Source organism: Bidens hawaiensis, unplaced genomic scaffold, assembly GCF_021521415.1.
Source record: "Bidens hawaiensis isolate Kalapana, Puna unplaced genomic scaffold, B.hawaiensis_p1.1 tig00016232_1, whole genome shotgun sequence".
In the NCBI taxonomy this organism is placed as follows: domain Eukaryota; kingdom Viridiplantae; phylum Streptophyta; class Magnoliopsida; order Asterales; family Asteraceae; genus Bidens; species Bidens hawaiensis.
Genome location: NW_027492481.1, coordinates 16,422 through 43,344, shown reverse-complemented (window position 1 = coordinate 43,344; position 26,923 = coordinate 16,422). Strand labels below are relative to the sequence as shown.

At 34.4% G+C, this 26,923-nt stretch overlaps 3 protein-coding genes and 1 pseudogene across 3 annotated transcripts; all 4 read left to right on the top strand.

The window, feature by feature from the left end:
- The first annotated feature begins 6,159 nt into the window (after positions 1-6,159).
- On the top strand, positions 6,160-7,607 carry LOC143551015 (kinesin-like protein KIN-12A; annotated as a pseudogene).
- Positions 7,608-8,236: 629 nt separating this feature from the next.
- LOC143551044 (F-box/kelch-repeat protein At1g57790-like) lies at positions 8,237-13,928 on the top strand. Its single transcript, XM_077041573.1, has 5 exons — positions 8,237-8,377; positions 8,476-8,552; positions 8,662-8,779; positions 12,575-12,741; positions 12,818-13,928. Exons 1-5 carry the CDS (start codon positions 8,237-8,239, stop codon positions 13,926-13,928), a joined length of 1,614 nt encoding a protein of 537 aa, XP_076897688.1.
- A 959-nt stretch (positions 13,929-14,887) lies between these two features.
- LOC143551007 (E3 ubiquitin-protein ligase RING1-like) lies at positions 14,888-15,876 on the top strand. Its single transcript, XM_077041547.1, has one exon. The coding sequence runs from the start codon at positions 14,903-14,905 to the stop codon at positions 15,731-15,733; it is 831 nt and encodes a 276-aa protein (XP_076897662.1). The 5' UTR covers positions 14,888-14,902; the 3' UTR covers positions 15,734-15,876.
- Positions 15,877-16,314: 438 nt separating this feature from the next.
- Positions 16,315-19,828, top strand: LOC143551006 (putative glucan 1,3-beta-glucosidase A). Its single transcript, XM_077041546.1, has 10 exons — positions 16,315-16,567; positions 16,718-16,833; positions 16,900-17,019; positions 17,380-17,568; positions 17,656-17,817; positions 17,898-18,067; positions 18,214-18,360; positions 18,842-19,194; positions 19,267-19,446; positions 19,654-19,828. Exons 1-10 carry the CDS (start codon positions 16,492-16,494, stop codon positions 19,734-19,736), a joined length of 1,596 nt encoding a protein of 531 aa, XP_076897661.1. The 5' UTR covers positions 16,315-16,491; the 3' UTR covers positions 19,737-19,828.
- The last annotated feature ends 7,095 nt before the right edge of the window (positions 19,829-26,923 follow it).

Genomic DNA, 26,923 nt, shown 5'->3' with positions numbered 1-26,923 from the left:
ATTTGATATTGAGACCACTAGCAAACCATCTTTATTTAACATTTTTATCTAATTGTCTTCATGGATCATAAAGGCCCGTTCAATCTCTCCTTCGGGTTAAGCATGCGACCACACTTCCTTATTAATTATATCGAATGTAATTAGTCGGCAACTTAATTAAGTTAACAAGGGCAAAATGGTTTTGTTGATGCTTCTGTTTACTCAAATGGTTTTTTTTCAGCCAATGAGCTTTAAGCTCTAACTAACGTTGGATGAAACATGAATATTTAGATTGGAGTCTGCAAAGTCTAAAGTTTGAATCTGATCCTAACATGATTTTACTATAGTGGGGCTTGAGTTGGGGTGGAAAAAAGGGGGGGGGGGGGGGAGGTCAAGAGATGGTGGGCTTACGCTAGTTACACCACACTAACTCCCTTCACGGACGTATGAGGTTGCTTTTTGTCATTAACATATAAAAAGGGTGGAGGTGTTCTCACCATTTGTGAGGACCAGTCTATAGTGGTTAACTTGTCCAACCTTTGTATTCCTAGTGAACTTTATGCATTATTCCCAATTCCTTTTTATATTTTCTCTCTTACATGGTTAATTGGTTATTGTATGTAATAAATCTTTTACAAATGTGTCACGTATATCCTTTTTTCTTTAAATAAATGTAAATATTGTCATCTTAAAAATTTATCCACTTGATAAGTTTTTTTCAACATGAGTTGATCAATCATGTCACTATTTTTTTATGAACGACATCCACTATACTCCTATTAAATACTGCTATTATCACCAAACCTGTACACTACAGGATTCGAACACTTGTTTAAGTCAGGAAGTTTTACCATTACCACTAAAATATCCCCATGGGACACAAGTATACAAAACGGACCATGCATATTAGAGAAATGATAATACTTAGTACTATAAGTATAGCGCTGACCACATTCATGTCATTCACCTTTACATTTATATGCAATTTGCTATGGCTTTTAGAACTCATAACATTTTAACATATTAATTATCTAACAAGGTGTTATTAAAAACCCGTGTTGTGGTCGGGAGGCGTTGAGAATTTGGCCGGTAATGGTTTGATTCGTTATGTATGATCGGTAGAGTACCTATGTACACAATAGCAACCGAAAAAGAAAGCTTAAAACATAAAGGCGTGATATATAATCAAAATGATATTAAAATAAATTGTGATATAAAACCTTGACAAACACTGTATTTATTTATTTTTTTGTCCTTTTTAATAAATAGAAAAGAAAATCATACATTTTTTTAAAAGAATCACGGATAAAAATATTTTGAAGGCCTAAAGCAAAGTAAGCTCCACGGGCCCTTGTCAAAAAAGTGACTAGCATTGTCGCCTTTTATATCTGACATGATGGAACTTATAAACACCTAATAAATTATAAACTAGATGGTTGTTTCTAGTAAAAAAAATTGGTTCTCACATAAATCATGGACATATTGTGTATGAACAAAATTTAAAAAATAGAGAAAAAAAGCATAACTTGGCACCCAATAAAATCATCCAAAATATAATAACATCGCATTTATAATAGATGAAGAGTACGATAAAGTTGTGAATATTTATTTGCTCAATATTATCATGTACGAGGAAACTTGATATACAAGGACTTTTACTTTTCCTTATTTAAATCACCCAACCTAAATATGTCATAGTTCAAGATTTTATAATTGAGTGTGCTGTATGTGGGTATTCTCCAACGACAGATACATTTTATTACTTACTCTTTTTCATAAAGACTGAGAATCGTAAAAATATTGACCGATAACAAACTTTAATACTTGAGTAAAATTTAATAACTATAATATGATATAATAATAAAATTATTATCTAGCGAGACCACTTAAAAAGGAAAAAAAGGATTGGAGTTCGGAACGACTAAGTTATTTGGTGTAGAGATTCATCGAGTGTATTTACGGTCCGGAACGCTAAAGATTATTGTAATATATATTAAAGGAAACCTATATGCTACAGTTTAATGTTAACTTTTATATTTTTCAACCCTTAGGATTTGAGCAATGCATTTTTTGTTCTTTCCAAAGCATAGAAAGAGAAATGAAGTATTAGGTCCATGCAGTTTTAGATAAGTTTTTTTTTTCTTTTTGCTTTACGATATGTTTGCTTTTTTAACAACTTTGGATAGAAATTTTTTTTCCTTTGTAGTTAATACTTGCTAATTTGTTAAAAAATTAAGTTGTTTGATAATATATAATAAACAAAGCATTATCTACAAGTCATAATAAAGACGTTAAAATATCAGAATTATAATATAAGAAAATTATCATAAGCAGGGTGTCGCAAATGAGCTTTTAGAATACTTTCTTTTATTTTTTTTAAAATGTGCTTTTTATATATTTATTTTTTGGATTAAGTTTTGATATTATTACGAACCTTACCGACACCGATCAAATTGATGTTGACTAGGGACACAATGCCGGTGTTTTACCGATTTATATTGTTTTAAATATGTTCATATACGAATTTAACTTTTGACGTTAGTTATGCTACCGTAACAAACCTAATCGATACCTACATCAACTAACCATCGCAACGTTCAGATTTTACCAACGCATGTTAACCTAATCGATACCTACATCAACTACCATAACCAAGGGTTTTACACTTTTACCTAGTTATTATAATAAACAAAATTCATATTTTGCCAGGTGTCCTTTTATATACCTTCTTCCCGCCTAACCTATAGTCTTCTTCTTCTTCCAGTTGTAAACTTGTAATTGCTAACCCACTTCCTCTTCATATCACTCGCAACCACCACACACACCATCAATTAGGGTTTTGAGAGTTGTTTACCGTTCAACTGCTCAGGGTTTTCAAATCGCACAATCAACTTCTTTTATCTTGATTCTCAACGAGGTATATCTTTGATTTATCATCAATTAGGGTTTTAAATTGCGAATCAAGAAACTAAACAATGTGTTTGTCGATTCTTTGTTGTTGATTATTCACAATTCTTGTTCGATATTGAAGAGGTAGGTTCCTTAATCTGTCGGGGTCACTTAGTGTTTCTTCAGATATATTGTTCACCTGTCATGTGTTGATGATTATTTATTATAATTGCTTATTGTTTAGGATTCAATCAAAGATATTAATTCCAAAATTGAAATCTTGACTGGAATTAATCTTGATTTTGACTGTGTTTGACCATTGGTGTGGAATTACTGTTTATTGTTTAGGTCTATCAATTAAAGATATTAATTCCAAAATATGAAACTTTGACTGGAATTAATTTTGACTTTGACTGTATGATATGGTATTATAATCAAATTCTGAATTAACTATTCATTGTTTAAGATTTATCAATTACAGATCCTAATTCTAAAATATGAAAACTTGACTGGATTTTACTTTGACTGTGTTTGACTATTCCTAATTCCAAAATATGAAAATTTGACTGGAATTAACTTTGACTTTGACTGTGTTTGACTATTGGTGTGGAATGAATTGTTTATTGTGTAAGATTTATTAATCACAGATCCTAATTCCAAAAATGGGTTTGACTGCTTGATTATATGATTTATGCCTTAACTGTATTTGACTATTGGTGTGAAATTAACTGTTTATTATTTAAGTTTTAATCATAGATCATCCTGAACTACTGTTAGTTATATTTAGATCGAATTTTCTATTTCAATAGTTTCCTAAAATGTTGTAACTAGTTTCTATTTGACAGTATTGTGATCTGTAAATCATTTTGTTGCCTTTTCACACCTAAATTCAAAAATTAATTTGATTGGAATGCTTTGTTTTAGCAGATGGAAGAGGACCTACCAGATACGTATGAATCCATTCTCTTAAAAAATCAACAATCCCTTAGAGATCTCCAAATATACAGAAAACAACTTTGCGCGAAATTAATTCGGGGAAGCTTTTATGGATATATCATTCTTTCAAGTCATTTTAACAAGGAAAGATGGTATCTGTGGAATCCTAACACGTTACAGATGACTACTCTTCCTGAACAATATCACAAAGGAGAGTACAGCGACTGTTGTATGTCGGGTCCGCCTAATAAACCAGGAGCGGTTATTATGCTGTTTAGGCACGATTTTCCGGCCCTAGTATTTTGTAAGCTGGATAGGCAGGTAACATGGGTCGAGGTGAAGTATGGGGCACAACTTAGGCTACTTGGCTATGGAACAAATGCTATCCTAGAACGCCCCGCTTCCTGCAATGTTAACAAAGTATTTGCCTTGTGTGTTGATTCTGTTGTGGACGTTAATATTCGTGTTAGGGATGACAAGATTGAGATAAATATTCTACCTTTTGAGAAACTACCTCACCTAGTTGGTTATGATAGTCCAAGTTCAACATGGTACACCTTTCTAAAAGGATCTGGTATGGATCTTTTTTGTATTGGCGTGTGTTTTGTTAATCGCAACCCCCATATTAGAAAGCCAAGTTTGCACAAGCTTGATACAAGTTGGGGAGGTGGGGGGTGGGAGGAATTGGGAGATACTAACGATTCTCTGTTTTCTATTGAATTTGCTCCTGATCATCTCAAGCCTGAAGCGAACTGGGAGGATAGGGTAGATCTAGACTTAGTTCTTAAAGAATATACCCCAGATCCAATTCCTTTTACCGTGTTCCTCTACAAGGCCCCGGTTCCCAAACTCGAGGGTTCTGTGCATGTTATGCTTCAACAGCTGTGCCAGATGTTATATTCTTACAAGCTTGATGATAGATCCTTGTCTGGTAAGCGTTGTGATGTTTTAAGAAATTGGCAACAGTTGGCGGATGCATTATTTGAATGCAACTGTAGTGCAGAAAAGATTGCTGGTATATTTAAGATACACTTTCTTCATTTTAGCTGCAATTTTTTTACATATCATAATGCTTTGTGTATCGTGAAGGGAGACAGAGTGCTTTATCGTCGTCATCATCCGGAGGGGTGTTTTTGCTATAGACTGCTTACTGGTATTTATTTCTTTTTTTTTATTTTAGCTGCAATTTTTTTTACTTATTATAATATGCTTTGTGTAGGTTACCAGGAGGGAGGGGAGGCTGCTTAATTTTTACTGATGTGGAGAAATTGACCCCTCGTCAATTCTGTTTTGACTTTAACAAGTCTTTTCTGTTTGACCTACATATCATATAAAACTGCTGTATTCACTCTAGCCTACTATTTTGACCTACTACATTTTGGATTGTTGTGTTTTGACTTGGTTAAAACCAGTGTACTATATTTGACTGTAACTTTGAAGAATCATCTATGTGTGTTTTGACTTGGTTAAAGCTTGTACATGATGTAATCACTTACATAAATATCTTTTGCCATTTATCGCGTGCTTCAGAAATACTCAAAAATTACAAGAATGTAACAAGTTAGATGGGTGGATAGGTTATCTTGAATTTTATGATCACTTGAATGTGGTGAGTTTATTTATTATCCATTGAATAAGAATGAAGGAGGAGGAACAATAATCCAGAAGACTTCTGGTGATTATGCCAGGGCACCAATTAGCTTTGATCATGCAGCTCTGTAGCAGATGTAACATCAACTCAGGCAAGTTGATCATTGTTACCTTTCAGTTTCTGTCTCTGTAAAATGTTTCAGATTTTATGATTATTGCTCAAATTCGTGTTTCAGATTGATATATTCCAGCTTGTGGGAGCTCTTCTTGTTGAAAATTGTCTTGCTGGATTTTGCAGCTCATTATTCGCGTATGAGCGGGCAGGTATAAATAAATGCAATCTTATCGCCATTATTTTATATGGTTTTTGACTTTTTCTGTTAATTTAATACTTACTGGGAATGGAAAGACCTACAGGATATGGGGACAGGCCAATAAATTGTTAGAAATAGTAATTAACAAGGATTGATGTCTCGTGCTTTTGCAACATTATTTTCCCGCATAACGAGGTGTTTTTTTTTGTTTTCTATATCCTATGTCTCATAGTTTCAGTTGTGAACTTGTCTCATGAATTACTTGAGGTTTGCTTATTTTTTGTAGGAACAGAATGCGCATGCTGGTTGGCTGACAAACAACTCACATAGTTACATATGAGCGTCGATGTTCTTTTCTCGAGGTAACATCATGGGCTTTTATCATCAATAGCTGAACTTTAGGTTGTCCCTTTTTTTATTGATACCAAAACATATTACACACATTTTTCTAATGAACAAATCACCGAATCCATTTCAAAGAAATTTTCATTTAAGAGAGGATAGTAGTACCGGGGTGTATGTTGAAAGTTTGACTGAGGAGATTGTTTGCAGTAAGAAAAATGTGACTCAAAATGGTATTAAATTGGTCCCCAAGATTCTTTTGTATGATTATCTCTTGCACTTGACTAATAGTTAAACAGATGTATTAAACTCTGGGATTATATTATTTGATAGGTTTTTAACAAATATGCACGGTTCATCAAATCGGAGGACCGGATCTAGACGTTTAAACTTTGAGAGTTCCCGCTCGCACAACGTCTTTACATGTGTTGTGGAGTCAAGTTGTAAGGACACATATTTTTACAGAAGCTAATAAATATTATGGTTGAATTTACAATTCTATAAAGTGTTGACGGTCTGAGATGCTTTAAAAAAGGAGTCAAATGAATCTTGTTGACCTTGCGGGGTCAGAACGACAAGAGTCAACTGGTGCAGCTGGAGAGCGTTTGAAAGAAGCTGGTAATATTAACCTTTCACTTTAACAGCTAGGGTAAGCCATTTCATTTTATTATATATTTATTATTTGATCACATTTAAAAAATGTTACTTTTATTGTTATTGGATTTGCAGAAACTTGATTAACATTTTAGCTGAAGTCTTGCAAACCGGAAAGCCAAGGCATATTCCCTACAGAGATTCCAAATTGACATTTTGTTGAAGGAATCCCTTGGAGGAATCACTTGGTGGAAATGCCAAGCTGGCAATGATTTGTGCCATTTCTCCCTCTCAAAGGTATTGCCTTTTTATGTAACGGGTCAAATGGTTAAAAAAGAGCAAATAAAAAAGGAAATAAACGGTCCGACGAGTTAAAAGTTGGCTAAAGCGTATCTTCACTGCGTCATAGCTCCAAAATTATTTTATTCAAATACATGGATTATTATTGGACTATTATAACTTTCAAAATCATATATGGCATGCTAATTGTTTAATAAACAGTTTAGGCAAAAAACTTCTTGTGTCAAATTCAAACCGGCCCCACCAACCCATTTAAAAAAATTGCCCTTTTTGGCCCTAACTGCTTTTCTTTTTTATCTTTTTCAAGTTTTCTAACATGACATTATATTCTGTGATTCAGTTGTAAAAAAACGAGAAGTTTAGCACGTTACGATTTGCCCCTCGAGTCGAAGCTATGAAAAACAGAGCTATCGTTAATGTGAATTAAAAAACGATGTTTATGCATTGCCTGAAGTTATACGCCAACTAAAGGTACATTTTTCTTAATTTCAAGATTTTCTTATTTCTTTTTTTTTTGTGCTTCAGCTACCAACTTTTGTGGACTACAACATTTGACAGGAATTACACCAAATGAAGTCAACTGGAATTCAAGTTGACCCGAACGCCGGGTGGAATGCTAGTAGAAGCATACATCTTTTAAAAACAATGAAGAAATGGAAATAGTCGAAGAAAGCGAACAGATTCAAGATGTTAATATGTAAGAAGATATATCAGATCAGAATCTTGAAAACAATGAAGATAACAAAAGAATCTGTTAGAGAATGTATTATTACTAATTTACCCCTGGATACATCTTCAGTCCTAAAGTCACCAACTTTAAGTGTTTCACCTGTACCTACTAACAGCAGCAGGAAAAGTTTAAAAACTTCGTCTATGTTAACCGCTTCTCAGAAGGACAACATGTAAGAATGTCCTCGTAAGTCATTCAATGATCATCGTTTATCTGCTAGTCTGCAACACGGTCTTGAAGTAAGGGGGTGGGGGGTGAGCTATTAAATTTTGCTTATTTGATTAGTGAAATTCAAAAAACACATTTGTAAAAGTTCCATTTTGAAGCTTTTGGGGGAGGTTTGCCAAAAACTTTCTGCTTTTCAAGAATCAAATAAGCGAGTTTGAAAAGCTCACCTAAACACCCCCTAAATAAGAAAAATAGAAAATGTTCTGCTATTACACAATTTCGTATAGGTTTTCATACAAACAGTTAGGACAGTAAGCCATTGTTGATTAAAAAAGACATTGGTGTGCAACCTGTTAACAAGAATGAGTTGGAAGAGGAAAAGCCTGTTGTATATATGTGTAGTAGCTGCAAGGCTACGAGTTCTGAAGATGTGAAAGATGGAACGGACTGTTCAAACTTGCAGCTGGTTCCTGTTGGTGGGCCACAATGGGCTGATAGTAATAATAATAATGATAATAAGCAGTTGGTTCGCAAAGTATGCATTTTATTTAATATCAAGTATTGTTATGTTTATGTATTGTTTGTTGATGTGGCATAATGGTCAAAAGGATTGAAATTTTGTTTGATCTGCAGGGCTGCAGGCAATTGAGAAGGTGCTATAAGGAGAGAGACAGCACTAGAAGAGCTCTGCACCCGACAAGACTTGGAAAGTAACCAACATAACCGTCTGGTATGTTTGTTTCTGTTTTTAAATTCATATAAACATAGAAATATGCTTGAATTTTAGTTTTCTGAATTCTAATCACTTACATGAACGAGAGTGCAATACTGCAATTTAATCATTGGCCAAATTTGGGACGAGAGCTTGATAGATGGTATTTTGTTTGCTGAGGAGTTCAAAGATAATGAATTGGTTTATTTGAAGAACGAGAATAAGGTATTGTTTTGATTGTAAACTTTGTTATGTTTTAGTCTGTTTACTGTCTTCTTACATTTAACTAAAGGCGGCAAACGTGGCAATCTTGGGTGGGTAGGGTAACGGGTTGAAACAGACCACGTTCAAAACCAATGGGCTAGGCTAGGTTTCCAAACACTATTTTTTTTTGTCTATTTTGGAAATTCTATGAATTAATGATCTGTTAATGATGATTACAATAACTTAAGTGATATAGTAATAAAAACTCTTTTGTGAACATGGACATGCTTTGGCCGTGTTCGTTCAGTTCTTATGAGAACCAACTGGAAGTTTTAAGGACTAGAATTAAACTGTTAAAGCATATTGTGCACAACTCTTTATTGTATTTGAAAGAAAAAAAAGCAAATAACTACCTTTAACCTACCTTGGGCGTGCGTTTCCTGGGAAATGCGATGCCAAGTCAGCCCAGATGCAAGGTAAATAACTACCTTGTGTTGGACTTGGCACTTTAATAAGTGCAAAGAATGACATAGTGAGAAAGCACTATGAGCTAGATCCTATAGCTTCGAATAGATGACTGAGACGAAGTTTTATTGGTTCCTGTAAGTTTTAAGCTGAGTTTTAAAAAGTTGCATGTTTTTGTCGAACTAATTTAGGCAACTTAGGTAACTAGGGTGTCTATTTGTAGAGGCTCCTAGAGTGAGTGGATGTTCATGTAAGCATCAAGAAGAGTTTTGACCATAGGTGAGAGTTAGAATGTTAGGATGATAAGTGAAATTTCACTATTCAATTTATTATTGATGTGTTGGGAGAATTTGTTAAATTCCAAGTAAAGTAATTAAGTCAAAGCATGACTAAAATGAAGAAAATCTGAAAACTGTAAAGGAATATTTGCTGTGTGTTTTAGACATCATTGTAAGACCATGTAAAGGCGCTGTGTGTTGCTTTCATACTGTCCAAGAAGTAGCTTTAACTTCTTCCAAAATTCAGTGTAATCACGGTAGAAGTAAGGTTTCAAGCAATCGACGGGATGGTTTCTAAGGGGTTTGGAAGCATTATTTGTTTGAGCAGAAATCGTGAAGTTAGAAACTTAGAATTAATAGCGTGAAACAAAAAGAAATGGATTACTCTAAACAAGTTCATAACTACTCTCTCATTAGTCATTAGCGTTCATAGTGTTACAAATACACGTTATCATATTTACACCTAGACCTCTATGATGTGACGTAATTACAATAAAGCCACTGGACTCGAATCTACCGTATCATTGTTGTTCAAGGTAATATTTAATGAAAACTTGTTCGAAAGTGTATATTTGACCAAACTCCAAAGTGGTAGAAATTTGAAGTTTTACCATAATCCATGCTTCTAATATTTTAGGTATGAGTACATATGAAGTTTGATGTCGTTTCGAAACAGTGTTTACAACATCAATAGTTGGTTAAAACCGATTAGAATCGCCACTAACAATATTGTATAGAAATTGGAAACACTTTCATGGCATTTTTGGTAGCGATCTGTTCTATTTGAAATGAGTGATTTTGTTAAATTGTTGTTTAAACTTATTATTAGTGTATAGAAGATCGAAATGTAATATATATTATTTTATTATTATGATTGAAGTATTAAAAAGTTACTAATTAAATGATCATAAATTCACAACTATATCTCTATGTCTAAAGCTCATTGTTGATTGAAGACGTGGTTTAACAAGTCATTTTACACTCACACAATTTTATACAACACAACTATTATAAAAGCCGGCTTCATTGGCAAGTTTGTTATGGATTAGCAAGTAGTCGGTTCATGGGTTGAATGGTTAATTATAGCCGTTTAATGTTCGTTTATTTTATGAATGAAAATTATGAATTGAGTCTTTCCTAAATCTCTAAATTCGATGCTTCCTTCTATTTTCTTGGAAAATCCAGTTGGTACATAACAATATACCATTGAACTTCAATCTTTCAAGCCATTTAGTAAATTGAGATATGCTAAAATGTTACTTGATAAAGTCTTGTGATCTCATAAAAAAAAGTCATTCAACAATTTTGGCAAACAAAAGTCACTGTACATGTTAATTTTGAAAAGAAGCATGACAACAACCAAAAAAAAAAAAAAAAAAAAAAAACTTTTTTAACAACTATGGCCTTGATTTACTTGATATTTTTTGTCATGGTGTTTGGACATGGGCGTTTTGACAAAAATGGTGTTGATTTACTTGATATTTTCTGTCATGGTGTTTGGACATGGGCGTTTTGACAAAAATGGTGTTGATTTATTTGATTATTTCAAATTCTACTTATATTTAATGCACAAGGTTTGACTTTAAACGTGTGCTATATTGGAACTTAATTTTTTAAATAACTTTTATTTTACTTCAGATCTATGTGATCTTTTCTTTAGTATTCAAAGTAAAAAATGTATTGACATTTTATTTCAAGAAAGTACCATTTTTCATTTCAAAAAGTAAAAACCAACACACAGTCATTTTTCATTTTCGGGGTTGTATAACCCATTGCAACTACCTAAATTCAAACTAATAAAAAGTAAATAAAAGGGTGACGCGTTCCCGAATTACCTGAGGTACCTGCATGGGTTTACCCAAGACCACCCACGCCTCCCTTATAATTACAGGTGATATAGTTTATTACATCAAAATAATTATAGACCTTATAGACTATTTATTTCATTGATAGCTAGAATCAAGCAAGTAAGTTGAGAAAGTAATTTGTATAGCTTATGAAATGTAATAAGCAATTGTAAGCACAGAAGCATAAAACCTGGTTCTTGATTTGGTTTTACCTGACCACGTGTACAAACTAGGTTTCAGTTTCTTCTCTGTATCGTATCTGGACCTAGAACCGAATCCACCTCTACCTGGACCCAATCGGCCAAAACTTGATAAAAATCCGGCAAAACATTGTCAAAAACCTGACTTTACCTGGAACTAGTTCCTACCTATTTCTGGTTCCTGAAAAACCCGATTTGTCCACCTCTATGGTGGACTGGGATGAAGGTACAAGTTCAACTCAGATCGGGGCGATGTTCAGGTAGTGGTGGTGTTTGTTATATGATATTGTCGAGAGAGTAAGGTGAAAGAAGAATGAACTAAGTAATAGATGATTCCATTTCATTAACTAATCAAACATATATATATTTTCTTTCTGAAGTTAGGAAAAGGCGCGTGTTATTACTCGTAGACACATTTGAAAAAGCATAAAACATATACACACAAATCATGTACACTTAACACACATGGAGAAAATTTTTTAACACAAGTGTTAAAAAGCAAAAAGCAAATCAACTTCAACCATCACACTATAAAAGTTAGTTGTTAAGCAAGGGAAATATTTACTTAAAAAAGCTCAAGATATTGTACTTAAAATATTTTATGGCATCGACAAAGCCATTTTTAATCTAAAGTATAATAACAATAATAATAATAATAATAACAATAATTATTATTATTATTATTATTATTTGATTGCAATTTGTTATGAAATCGAGAATTGTGGGCCAAGTTTGATGGGCTTTGACATCCTTATTATTATCTTGGCAGTTGGACTTACATTACAAATACTCAGGAATGAGGTTTTTCTTTAATTATTTGATCTATCGACTACATCCATCTCAATCAACGAAATTGCTTCTGTGCTGCTGACAATTAAAAAAGAAAAACCGCCGGAGGATCTTAGTCTTCGATAGGTTTGGTTTTCTATTCTTTATCTCGTAGTTATTGTTTCAGTTATATGTATAAGTTAATGTAAAAGGGGCTGGCTTTTAATGAATTTTGGGTATTATTAATGATCATCTTAGATGGAGCCAAAGCAGATATCTGCATACCAATCGTTTATTGCCGAGGAACTGCAATCTTATAATACCAATCGTTTATTGCCGAGTGCCTCACAGATTGAGGGTTGTGCTCATATTCTTGGTGGGATGGACGATAGAACCATGTCTATATCTCCAATGCTTGACTGCAGGTATATAAGTTATATTGTTTGTGTTTATTTAAGTTGCAGGGATATGTTTACTTATTGTGATATTTTGTACGTGTAGGTTAGAAGCTGATTATCTTATAGCTAAACATGACAAGGACGTTGAGATAATCACGAGATCAACTGACAGTACTGATGAGGTGCACCTGCTCAGTATTCCGTTTCATATTTTGGAAACGATTATGGAGAATTGTTTTGGTGTTGAATACATGAATTTCCGTGCTACATGCAAACGTTGTTATTTAGCAGCACCCTTAACGAGATGGCAAACTTATTCACCATGGTTTATGGTGTTAAACACATACCCAGGAGGCAACATCACTTTTATAGATCCGATATGCGGTGACAAATATTTTATGAAAACACCTCAAGAACTCAACGGTGATTGCGAGGTATTATGTTCGAGGTTTGGTTGGTTGATGTTTGATGTTAATGGACACGGGCTGTTGTTGTTTTTTAACCCATTTACAAGTAATATCTATAAGCTTCCAAAGGCACCTTATTACTTTGAAAGCCTTTGTTTTTCAGCACCGCCTACTTCCCCCGATTGTATGGTTGTTGGATTTACATCACATATTGTGTGTGTCCACTTTGTGTCTCAGGAAGCATCATCATGGCGTACTTATCGTTTCGGCGGACCATCAGATTGTTTTCGCTTTCCAGCATTTTGTGGCCGAGATATTTGGGCTTTGTGCAACAATGATGAGATTCTTAATCTTAGAGACACTGGTGAAGGCTATTCTCTGGATGTTGTTACAGACAAAGTCCCTAGAGGTTGCGGATCTCACATCGAGTACTTTATGTCAAAATGCGGTGAACATCTTTTACTTATTATCGTGAATGATCTTGGAGAATCTGTTGAGGTGTTGAAACTAAACGAGTCAACAAAAGAGTGGGAGAAAATAGATGATTTAGGAAAACATATGATATGTATTTCAGCATCAGAAGGTTCATGCATCTGCCTTGAAGCCAAAGCACCACAAATGGGAAACAAGATCTTTTTTCCAAGGTTATTACAGAGCAAGGACACCAAGATAGTGTTCTATTCTCTCGAAACACGCAAGCTTCACACATTTGATGACAAACATATCCAAGAAAGTTTTGGTTTTGATTTATCTCGAACTTATAGGTATTGCTTCCCCAACACATGGATTGAACCAAATTGTTCCTAAGAAACTAGTATATAGCAGGTTTGTTATTTAAACTTTTATTTGTACTAAATTATAATAGTAAATTACGTGTAAGTTTTTGTTCTATTGTGTTTTTATTCCTTGGCAATGCATCATTTTGTAGTAAATTACAATAATAGATTACACAGTCTCCTTTTAGTAAATTACATGTTGCCCCATGCTCGTTAAAAGATACCCTGAATTATTAATATAGATCCTATAGCTAGTATCTACCATATAATGGTGTGTTCTTTCTATGTATCTGATTGTTTTCATTTTGTATTCAAAATTTATGTCCACAATCTTTCGACATCTGATGAAAATTAGGCCTCTTTGCGTTGTCATCTATCTTATTTGACTTGAACTTGTACCTTCAACCCAAACATCCCGGTTATTTCAGGAACCATAACGGGTAGGAACCGGTTTCGAGTATGGTCAACAAAGGCAGGAACCGGTTTTAGGTATGGTTGAGTTTTGGCCGGGTCGGGTGCGGCAAGAGGTGGAACCGGTTCCGGTGAGTGCGGGTACGGTTTTGGGGAGAAAATGAAACATGGTTTGTACCTGCGGTAGGGCTGTCACTTTTACCCGAAAAAACCCATACCCGAACTAACCCGACTCGAAGAACCCGAACCCGAACCGAGTTGGTTCTCGGGTTTGATTTAGAAGATTTGGGTCAACCAGAAAAACCCGAATAAACTTTTAGTTTTGAAATTAAATATATTTTTATGTATAATAGGCTAAGTCTTAGTCACTAAAGCTATCAGAATCTGGCTCTAATCGACTGTTGTCATTCTAACTACTATGGATCGATTGCTTATTAATAATTTATGAATTCCGTTTATTACTAATAGCAACCATAATCAAACAACCAAATCACGCCCGATTGCAACTACATCCGAAACTTCCTTCCTTAAAGTCACCAAAATACTTTTTGTTCTCAAACTCTTAACATTAACAATCTCCTGTATCATCTTACAATGTCAAATCTCCATAGAAAGACTCTGCGCATCACAATTCATGACCTCTGTAAGCCTAAAGACGACTGCCATGATGATGATCATCAACACAACTCCTTTAGGCCGCGAAAACTCGTCATGATATGTGCTCTTGTTGCAACTTTCGGGTTCGTTTGCTACATCATCGTGACCAAACTATGCAGTGCCAGACGCCATAGGACTAGGAGAATGATTATTATTAACACCAACCCGAATGCGAATGTGAATGCTAATGAAACTCCTCATGATCAAGATTTGATCAACGAGGACCATGAACCGGAAGTGTTTCACCCGATTTGGTTGATCAATACGGTCGGTCTGGAGCGGTCCGTGATCGATTCGATTAAGGTATTTAAATACAGAAAAGAAGACGGGGTGATCGACTCTGACTGCCCTGTTTGTTTGGGTGTCTTTCAAGACGACGATCGCCTTCGCCTTTTGCCTAAGTGTAGTCACGCTTTTCACGTTGAATGTATCGATACCTGGCTGCGATCGCATAAAAACTGCCCTTTGTGTCGAGCACCTGTTGTGGTCAGTGTCGGTCAGAGTGATCGAAATTCGGTCGAATTAAGCGTGGAGGAAGGAATTCGCATTCGAGAAATCGATACGAATGGTGGGGTTAGGGTCCAGAGTGATTTGACTAACAGTTGTAGCCGAAAACTAGAACCAATGAGGAGATCGGTTTCAATGGGGCTGGCTTGCTTTGTGGATCCGAGTGTTGAGCGTAGAGGATCGGGATCGAGAGCTAGCGTATATGGTCGAGGAACGAAGAGCTCTTCGTTTGGGCCGAGAATCGAACTAGAGGGAATTTGAAGTATAGATCTTTATGTTAGCTATAGATTGATCAAAACAAATTAAGTGTGTCATTGTGTTTGTTTGTTTGTTTCCTATGATATTTGGTCTCAACTATGAGTTGGCGTATACAAACAAAATGATTTTGTAAGCTTTTCAGCTAAGTGTTTTCTCAAGAAGGAACAGTGCAAACATGGGTATATGAGTATGGGGCTTTCTTAGAATAATTAACAATGGTTTTGTTTAATTACGATTTATGATCATATCAAATGGTACTTGAATTAGATGTGAATTCAAATTAGCACACTAGAGCAAATGTTTCTGTTCATTACTAAAAGCAATTCCGGCCAATCTAACAGAAAAGTAGTTTCGTCTGCCCTAATGAACAGTTGAATGGGATTGCCATACACCAGTCAGAATTTTATAAGTTATTTTGAAAGCTAGTTTCACAATGAATTCAAAAGTGCAAGTGTTATTGGTGAAACAACATAGATGAAAGCTAGTAAAGTTACTTATATGTCAAAATGAAATTGCATAAAGTACAAGTGTTATTGGTTGCATTAAAAATAAGTTATAATTTGTTCTTTGCTTCTTCTTGTCTACTTTTTGGATTCAAAAAAATGCAATTGTTTAATTAGGAAATGGAGGTTGCTTCATGGTTGGATTTCAATTTCATGGCCTTTTTCGGATTAACTAAGATTTAAGCAAAGAACTAATAAGAGATTCTTCTCCATCTTTAAGGTACCAAAATTCTTGAAATTTTGTCACCATCAACTTTCATGGAATTCATTTTCTGCAAATCAGTATTTGCTTTCCTACTCTCATTCTGGTTGATCGTCTCCATTGCTTACTCAGGTTTGCTCCCGTCTGCTCTTGTTTCATCAATTTTCTGGCTCGTGAGCAGTTTTTCAAACTCAGTCTTGATTTGTTTATTATTTATTAATTATTTTACTTGTAATAAATTATACTTATTTTTGTATTTTTGTATATATTAATCCTGTGAAGTTGAAGGATTACGCTGCAACTCAAAGGTACGAGGAGTGAATTTGGGAGGATGGTTGCTGGTAGAAGGTTGGATTAAGCCCTCACTATTTGATGAAATGCCTAACAAAGATATGATTGTAAGTTCCACATAGGATTTCATTTCATGTAATTTTTTAGAAAATACATTATAACTATTTATGCAGGATGGTACAGAGGTCCAATTTAAATCAGTGACATTGCACAAGTACATTTCTGCGGAAAATGGCGGTGGCACGAAGCTTACAGTCGACAGAGATTCTCCGTCTTCATGGGAAACCTTTCGGGTATATTTGCACTCATTACATACACGAATAATAAATTTAGACAAAATTATAGAAAACGCCATTTACGTATATATAAAGTTTCAGGCTTCATTCTTTATCTTTAATCGTCACGCTAAACATCCTTTATGTTAAGCTTTTGTAACATATTACGTTCTATACACTAATTGTCATTTTCAAAAAAAGTGACCGACTTTTTAATGACAGTTAGTGTAAAGGAGGTAATCTGTTAGAAAAAGTTAACATAAAGGATGTTAAGTGTGATTTTTAAAGGTAAAACATAACGGACATTTTTTGCAAATGTGTCAAAATTTTATGAAATAATCTCAACATATGTTAATATCGATTTATTTGTTTGTGTAGTTATGGAGAGTTTCTAGTACAGAGTTTCATCTCCGAACATCTCAAGGAAACTTCATTACCTACGACACCAAAAACAACATTGTCTCCGCAACTGCAAGTACACCATCATTAACCGAAACATTCTACATAGAAAGAAATGAAAGAAAACGAGTTCATATAAAACATGTAACAAGTGGAAGCTATCTACAGGTTCATTCTCATCCTCATACAGCATACATTTCTTTGGTTTAAATATTTATCAGTATTTTCTTTTATTTATATTGTATTTGTGTTTAGGTTTCAACAACAAATGATATCACTGCAGACTATGATCATGGGGTTCCAGGGTGGGATGACAATGCAGCCACATTTGAGATGACAATTGTATCTAATGTAATCCATGGAGATTACCAGCTTGCTAATGGACTCGGCCACGATAAAGCCAAACAAGTTCTTACGGTAACAAACGTATATTTTTACAACCTTTTCATATCATTAAACAACATGATCAGTATATTATTGGTTTGTGATAACTTCAGAGGCATAGAAACAGTTTTGTCACTTCACAAGACTTCAAGTTTCTGAACAAACATGGAATAAATACGGTTAGAATCCCGGTTGGATGGTGGATAGCCTTTGATCCCGATCCTCCCGCCCCTTTCATTGGTGGGAGTTTAGAAGCTTTGGATAACGCGTTCTCGTGGGCTCAGTAGGTCTTATTTTCACTTTTTCCTTTGTAATCGTTTTAGACATTCAAAATTTAATCAACTTCTTTTTATTTGAGAATTATTTCCATGTTCTTTGTTTCTTGCTTACGCTCTCCGTCAGGTTCATATTGGGCTTGTGTTAGTGTAGGTTATATGATATTAAGTGCATCATTGACCTACATGCGGCTCCAGGGTCTCAAAATGGCATGGAACATAGTGCTAGTAGAGATGGTTCCACATCATGGCCATTGTATATTTCACAGACGTTGTACGTCATCGATTTTTTAGCTTCCAGGTGCGTGTGCTTATTTAATAAGTGAACGACCATGTACATAAATTTTAGTTCATCGATTTTTTTTGTGTTCGTGAAGCATCTGTTTATACTATTAACAAGCGAACATAAAAAAACACGAACACACTCATTTTTTTAACAAGTGAGCACGGACAAGAAAACCGCGCTTGTTTAATTGTTCATGTTCAACTTTGTTCGTTAAAGTTAAATGAACGAACAAGAATATGCCCCATTCATTTTTGTTGGTTCATTTACAAGCGTACGCTAATCAACAAATCCAAACTGGTCCAAATGAGCTAAATCTAAGAAACTACATGCGAATCTGAGTAGCTCATAACGGGTTGTGTTGACCCCTTTAGGACTTTACTCCCTTTGTTTAAAACTTTGAATCTTGTTTATGATTAAAGCATTGAATATGATTACAAAAACTATACAAATGAAGATAATAATGCAAAAATAAATAAAAAAGCATGTGTTTGCACAGGTATGCCAGACATCCAGCCATGCTAGGAATCGAGCTTCTAAACGAGCCATCAGCTGCAACTGTTCCACTCGATACCTTAATATCATATTACAAACAAGGCTACCAAATCATCAGAAACCATTCATCAACCGCTTACGTCATCATTTGCCAAAGAATCGGCAATGCAGATCCTCTTGAACTTTACAAAGCCAACATTGGCCCATCAAACCTAGTACTAGATTTGCATTACTATAATCTTTTTGATAACTACTTTGTTAACAAAACCGCTACCGAAAACATCCAGTTTATTTTCAAGAACAGACAACCGCAGTTGCAGGCTTTCAATGATTCAAACGGGCCTCTCATTTTCATTGGTAAGTTTGTTCTCTCGCTCGTTATTATTATGAATCTTAACTTTAATTATTACATATTTGAATGGGTTGTAGGCGAGTGGGTAAATGAATGGAATGCAACCAACAGTACGCAGTCGGATTATCAGGAGTTTGGTGAAGCACAGTTACAAGTATATGATGATGCTTCATTCGGATGGGCTTATTGGACCCTTAAAAATGCTGAGCTTCATTGGGATTTCGAGTGGAATATCCGCAACAACTACTTAAAACTAAGTAAATGATTTAAGATATTTTATGCATTAATAATGATACAACTTTAACTTTTTCCTATTTAGTATTTATGCATAAGTAAATGAGTCGAAATTGTCACTGAAACTGAATGTCTTGTCATGTTAAACAATGTAACATGGATACAAAGTTTATAATATTGGGACCTCATGCAACATGTTTGAAGATTTTAATGTTGTTTGATATATGTAGGTTACTCTCAGAAGACACCGTTATCTATGGGCGTATTGTGGCTCGGATTCGCTTGTAGCGTCTACCTTTGTAGCATGTTATAGCCTTGGGCCACATGAGTAATTTTGTCAGTTATATGGCTACGTTCCATCATGAGTAATTTTTTAGCATGTTAAATATTTACAGAAAAGTAAAAGTTTAAACAATCTAAAGTATAAAGTTACAATAAGGTGTTGAGACCCAATGGATTTTTAAGATAAAGTTACAATACGGTGTTGGGTACACATTCTAATACTTTCAATTAGAATTGGTGTTTATATACGAGCTATTTATATTCTGCCTGAGATCAAAATTAAATTTAATGTTTGCAAAACCAAGTTATGATTAACTTAAGCTTAGAGATCAGTTTTTACCATCTATGTTAATTCAGCTTTAGATCTGATCACCAAGTGTTGATAAGCACTAGTTTGTGTTAGCATCTTTACTGTTTATAATGTAATTTTAGGGTGATCAATACAAAATAGCAAAATCATAGATTTAAAAAATGATTCAATTAAAGTAAAGTGTAAAACGATTAAAAACATCTAAATTACCATGGATTCAATTAAAAAAAAAAACGAAAACAACATATACATAACATATTTAGAACTAGGGGATAATTACTCTGAAAACTCATTAGAGTTAGTGATAACTCGAAAGAACCCCATTCGACAAAAAAATAATAATTAAGTTTCATATGTATTATATGTAGGTTAATTAATCTACGAAAAAATATTTAATTTTCTTTTCACATGATTCGACTTTTAGCATAGGTATAATGAATGTTTACCTTTATACGCAAGTATTTGCAAATTTTACTATTCATGAGGCAATGTAAACGTTCGCTACGCCTATTATAAAAGTCAAACGACTGTTGCCATTGCGGACACTGATTGGCTACAACTTGCCCAAGGAGTTTGTGCAACTTATTGCTGCCATATATAAGAGCCTATACATGCACCTAGGATTGGGGATGTTATCTTTTCTGGCTTTCAGCCCGCTATCATAATGATTTTGGACTTGCTACTGTGAATACTTTGCATGTAATATATATTGCATGCATGCATTTGTGTTATGTTGGTTATTTTAGTGTTATTGGATTAACTTGTCACGGAGGAAATAACGTTAGAGATTAAACGAGTTAGGTGACGCGGGAGTGCGGGCTTGTTTAACAATAATTTTATTTGGGCGTTGTTATTTGGTTTTATACGTGGGCTTAAGTATAATGATAAGTGGGCTTATGATTAATTATTTGGACTCATGTGAGATGGAATTTGGTTTATATATGCCGATGTTTTCATTCTCTAAAAATCTCCTCCATCAATCGACACACATAGAACAGAGAGATGACGGTTACTTCTTCTCTTGTTCTTCATCAGAATCATCAAAATCCAATTCCAACTACAGAAAATCTCTGTCTTATCCGATAAATCATTGCGTGTAACCCGCAAATAGGTTTATCTGAAAGTGATTCACGATTCAGAGATTAATCCAGGCAATTGTTCAATAAACCAAGATTGAAATCATGATTACAGGTTTGCATCATTGATCGAATTCATCTTCCAGGTACGTAACTATACAACAAAGATAAACCTATTTGGGTTTGATTTGGTTACAATTGAAGAATTCTGGGTTAACATAATTTGCATATATCTTGAAAAAATGGTTGAAACCCTAATTCGTAAATTATGGTATTATGTTTTCATATTATCGGTTTATAGATAAAAAATAGTCATCACAATTCTTTAGAATAAAAGAATTGTTTTGATAAACTGCTTTGGTATTAAAAACAAATAGTCATCGAAATTATATTTTTGTTTGGTACTTGACTTTGAAATATTGGTTTATGATGATGGTGTGGGTTTTAATTACACAGAAGGATGTTCTATATTACAAAACCCACATGATCAACAATTCTTATTTGGAAAGTAAACAAGAATACTTAATGAAAAATTCTATTTGTTTTTTCTACCCTAGATATGATCATTTCAGACTTCTCATTATATTGGTTATAGTTCTCATGATAGAACTTGCTATTATTATCTGAAAATTTCATATGATTACAATATGTGTTGATCTTTACAATAGTTACAATAAAGTTTCGAGAATGCAGTTATATTGCTATGTGATGATAATGATAATGTTAATGTTAGATGGTAACTTAAAGATTTATGTGCCATGGATGTGATATATAATATTATATACTATTCAAATAGTTATATCATGTTAAAGAAGATATAATGTGTGAATTGTTTTGGACTAACTTTAGTGATGGAAAGAAACACGGCCTGGGTAATAATTAACTCATTAGAAGTATACAAGTTGGAAAACCCTTTGAGGTGTGAAATAAATGAAACTCGATCTTCGGGTTTGTTATTAGACTCGAAAAGTCTAATGGTTATAAAATAATTCGGTGAAGAATTATTTGTGGTTTATTTCTTATTCCTAATATGTACAGGATGACATGCTTGCATGGTGGGTAGACTTGGGTCATACGAGTAATATATGCAAGGATCTGAAATGGTTTGAAGAATTTGAACCGGTTGAAGACTTGTATTTATATGTGGAAAACATTTGTTTTGAATTATGTGTTGTATGTTTCATGGATTAAAAAGAACCTCTTGTCTGGGTTGTTTTAAATAATTTATGGTTTAAGCAGGTTATTAAGTCAGATAAATTTATTTTATCTTGACATAAAACTTTGTTGGATTCGGATATTTGTGTAATGGAGTATTTAAACCAAATATTAATGTCCCATTTGCTATTGAATCTGTTTGTATGGCATCTTCATCTCAAAGCATGTGAATTATTTTGGAGTGAAAAGAAATATAGAATCTTGAAGGAAAGGATTAATTCCTTGTTATCTTAGTTGAGTTTGAGTGATTAATAAGAAAGAAATTATTATTTATAATTATTATTATAAATGGGAGTAAAAATGGTATAGCCATGACTCAATTTCATTATATTGAGAAAGTATTGAAGAAATTCAATCCGTTTGATTATTCTTCAGTTAGCACTCCTATAGATCCTATTATCAAGTTTATATCTAATCAAGGTGATTCTATTTCACAATTAGAGTATTCAAAGTAAATTATGATGTATGCTATGATTAGCATAAAGACTTACATAATTTACGTTATGGGTAATTTGAGCAGATAGACTAGTAATCCTAGTGCTCAACATTGGCAAGCAGTAAACAAACTACTTAACAATGGAGGTGTATTCTCTTTTGGAGAATGATTCATTTCTTAGGTAATTAAGGAATGAATTTGCATCACTTGACAATGGAATTCGAGTTTCTAGCATTTGCAATAACCGCTAAAAGTGGTTGAATGGCTAAGAAACTGGATTTATAACATTCTATTGTGGTCAAACCGATATCACCAAAATCTATCAAGTGGGATAGTGCTGGCTATGGGTTAGAGTCAGATGTATAATGGAAAGTCTAGATGGTTATATGTTATACAATACAATGTGTGATATCAGTTGGTTTATAATATATGAGTATAATTTGGCTGATGATCTAACTAAAAGGTTAGGAAGAGATCTCGTGAACATATCAGTCATGGGGATGGTGGTAAAGTCCATACTTTAATATCCTATGTCAAGACACCCAATTCCCATCTAATACAATGTTAGATGCTGAATTCAATGTGGAAAGCTTGTCATAGAGATATTGGAACACAATATCATAAACATCCCAAGGTTTGTGTTCGTACCGCGAGATAAAGTAGGATGAAGTATAGCTTCTTAATAGTTCATTGATAAATTGCATTGCAGGTGCGAGAATAATGAACTACCTATAAGAATATGAAGTTTAACCGCTTCAAGAAGCTTTGGACTTGAGCTTTGATATATTCTTTAAAGGATTAGGACACAGGCTAGTAAAATATTGTATCGAGTGGAATTTGGATTTATAAACGTATGTGTATTTTGCCTTGAAGTATTCAAATGCATAGCAAGGGTTCAATCCATAGGACACCCCGATATTCGAATATTTTGATCGTGTAATTTACTAAGATGAAAATTCAATCTGTGGGACATTTTCATTTATGCATACGTTTGTGTTTCTGTGACGATGGTTAAGTTATCATGGATATCACTAAAATAGGGGAGGATTGTTGGTTATTTTAGTGTTATTGGATTAACTTGTCGATGAAGGAAATAACGTTAGAGATTAAACGAGTTAGGTGACGCGGGAGTGCGGACTTGTTTAACAATAATTTTATTTGGGCTTTGTTATTTGGTTTTATACTTGGGATTAAGTATAATGATAAGTGGGATTATAACTAATTATTTGGGCTCATGTGAGATATGGAATTTGGTTTATATATGCCGATGTTTTCATTCTCTAAAAATCTCCTCCATCAATCGACACACATAGAACAGAGAGATCACGGTTACTTCTTCTCTTGTTCTTCATCACATTCACAGAATCATCAAAATCCAATTCCAACTACAGAAAATCTCTGTCTTATCCGATAATCATTGCGTGTAACCCGCAAATAGGTTTATCTGAAAGTGATTCACGATTCAGAGATTAATCCATGCAATTGTTCAATAAACCAAGATTGAAATCATGATTACAGGTTTGCATCATTGATCGAATTCATCTTCCAGGTACGTAATTATACAACATGTTATCTATTTTCTAGCCAAAATTGTATTAGTTTGTAACTTATGTGCCTTCTATCAATTCCATGGGGCTTCTTATGGTGCAAGAAAACTGGGAGAAACAATCAACGAAATCAGAGAGAGAGAGAGAGCCGGTCATGCTTCTTTAGAAGATGTGGGTCGATCGGTCTAGCTAAGTAATGTTCTTGTTCTTCATCGATAATTCAACCAGATCCATGCATGCATGCAACCTTTAAAACTATTAGATATAATCTACTAGTTAGTGTTTATTTAACAATATTTACTCTGACTAGAAGATATGATTTAATTAGGTTTCTATATAATTATCCTAGCTCTTCGCCTCATTGTATGAGAAAATGTTAATTGGGCCTTGTTTATTGAAACCCACAAATGAAGTAAAGCCCATGAAAGTTGGCCCACATATGTCGACTTCATAACAAGTTGCTATCAAATTAACAAATGTCCATGGCTATTTGAAATTTGAATCCAGAAATTTGTGGAATTATAGGTAGAGGTGTACAAAAACCGTTTTCACCTAAACCGGTTCATGAACCAACCCAAACCACCGATTTTATTACTGGTTTCCCTTTTGAACAACCAAGTCGGTTTTAAAACCGAACCAGTTTGAAAAAAAACCATTTCTAAATTGTACCGAACCGACCTGGACCAGGCGGGCCTATCTTGTACACCTCTAATTATAAGTAGTGATGTCAATCGTGTCGGGTTGATAGGTTGATGGATTTCGGGTTGGCGGGTTAGCGCGTTAAGATTCTTCAACCCTAACCCAACCCATATTTTTATTCGCGTCGTGTTGACTTATTTAAATTCGTGTCGTGTTTTGGGTTAACTCATTTTATGTTCATATACAAATATAAGTAATATGATATTTCAATATTTACTGACTTAGTAATAACAATTAAACAATTAATTACTCTTATTCATATAAAACTTGTTAATTTGTGATAAATCTAATTGTTTTTATGTATTTATCTTTCATTGATAACTAATTAACTTAGGTTCACATATTTAGCACAAGAAATAACAAATGAATGAAATAACCAGAGAATAGACAATTACAACTAATGAAACGAAAATGTTTGAAGTAAAAGGTAAACAAAAGTAGTGTAAAAAGAAATTAATACTACTTTTAAAAGTTAATTGATATATGAATTTTTTAAAAATCTAAGTATTTAACTTTAAATCAAAATATTAACTTCTCTAAAATTGTTAAACAGCTTAACAGGTCAACCCACTTTGTAACGGGTTGGGTTTAGATTGACCTATTTTTAAATGTGTCGGGTTCGTGTAAGGCCCCGTTACCGGTGCCTCACATTTGGACGTTGGATTTTACTCATAAACGCAGTTCTAAAATCAGAGTTAATTAAAACATTTGCGGAATATTATAAACTGTCAACCATCCGTAACAAACATCCATAACTTGTCTTTTAAAAGCATAACATACAACATAGTTTCAAAACAACACTACAAATCTTCAGATGCCCGCCTCTTCAGTGTTGCCATGTGTCTTCCTCAAGCCAGCTGTCTCAGTCGATTAGCCTGCGTGCGTACTAAAAGTCAGCTACGCTGAGTGAGTTCTAGTTAATCAGGCAACATACAATACATTCACATATTTACCTATGCACCCGTAGGTACATGCCTTCCTACTATCTTACATACTTACATACTTGCGTACTTTCATTCATTCTTTCATAATAACATGCGTACTTTCATTTCATACACATACGTTTCAAGAACCTTACGTCCTAAAACCTTCGCCGATATTATTAGGGTCGGTCCCCTACATTCGCCGATATTATTAGGGTCGGTTCCCTGCATTCGCCGATATTATTAGGGTCGGTTCCCTACATTCGCCGACATTATTAGGGTCGGTTCCCTCGTTCTATCTATAACTTTCGTACCTTTCTATACATTCATAATCATAACTTCCATACGTCCTTACATTATCTATACATCATATCTCTATACTATCCCTTAACGGCACATGCAATATCCGAAGATCGTTCATGCGTCGTCAAGCATTCATTTATACATAAATCATATAGGGCATACACTTACCACTTAAGGTAAGTGTATTAACTAATCACATCGAGTATGCACACAGCCCCGAAAACATAACAAGGAAATGGGGCTAGAAACTCACCTGTATGCGGTTACGTTCACCGTTAATGGTAATCCCTTTCTTCAGTTGTGCTCGGCTGACTGTATAATAATTACACGTATCAATTAACTATCACTATTCATATCATCTTTCTAGTCTTAGTTATTACCCACAACAAACTGGGGTCCGGGGGCAGCGCCCCTGGAAGCGGGGTCTAGGGGCGGCAGCCCCTAGCAGGGTCCAAGGGGCAGAGCCCCTGGCTGGGGTCGTTGTTAAGCCTATGATAATGGGCTTATTTTCTAAGTTGGGCTTATTTGTTAAGCCTATGATAATGGGCCAGTTTGCTTATATTAGCTACGGGCTTAGCCCAACTGTTCATTTTGGTATCAAGGTCCAACTGGATTTAGGCCCAAAACCCAATAGAATGGGGTGGCCGAAAACATGGCCGAGAACTCTTTGGCAGAGAACTCGTTGGCCGAGAACCATGCTTGACCGAAA

Coding starts and splice junctions, on each gene's coding strand:
- LOC143551006 (XM_077041546.1), top strand. CDS start 16,492: ATGGAATTCATTTTCTGCAAATCAGTATTTGCTTTCCTACTCTCATTC. Junction 18,068..18,213: donor AACGCGTTCTCGTGGGCTCA/GTAGGTCTTATT, acceptor GTGTTAGTGTAG/GTTATATGATATTAAGTGCA. Junction 18,361..18,841: donor ATCGATTTTTTAGCTTCCAG/GTGCGTGTGCTT, acceptor GTGTTTGCACAG/GTATGCCAGACATCCAGCCA.
- LOC143551007 (XM_077041547.1), top strand. CDS start 14,903: ATGTCAAATCTCCATAGAAAGACTCTGCGCATCACAATTCATGACCTC.
- LOC143551044 (XM_077041573.1), top strand. CDS start 8,237: ATGTGTAGTAGCTGCAAGGCTACGAGTTCTGAAGATGTGAAAGATGGA. Junction 8,780..12,574: donor ATTTGAAGAACGAGAATAAG/GTATTGTTTTGA, acceptor TGATCATCTTAG/ATGGAGCCAAAGCAGATATC. Junction 12,742..12,817: donor TCTCCAATGCTTGACTGCAG/GTATATAAGTTA, acceptor TTGTACGTGTAG/GTTAGAAGCTGATTATCTTA.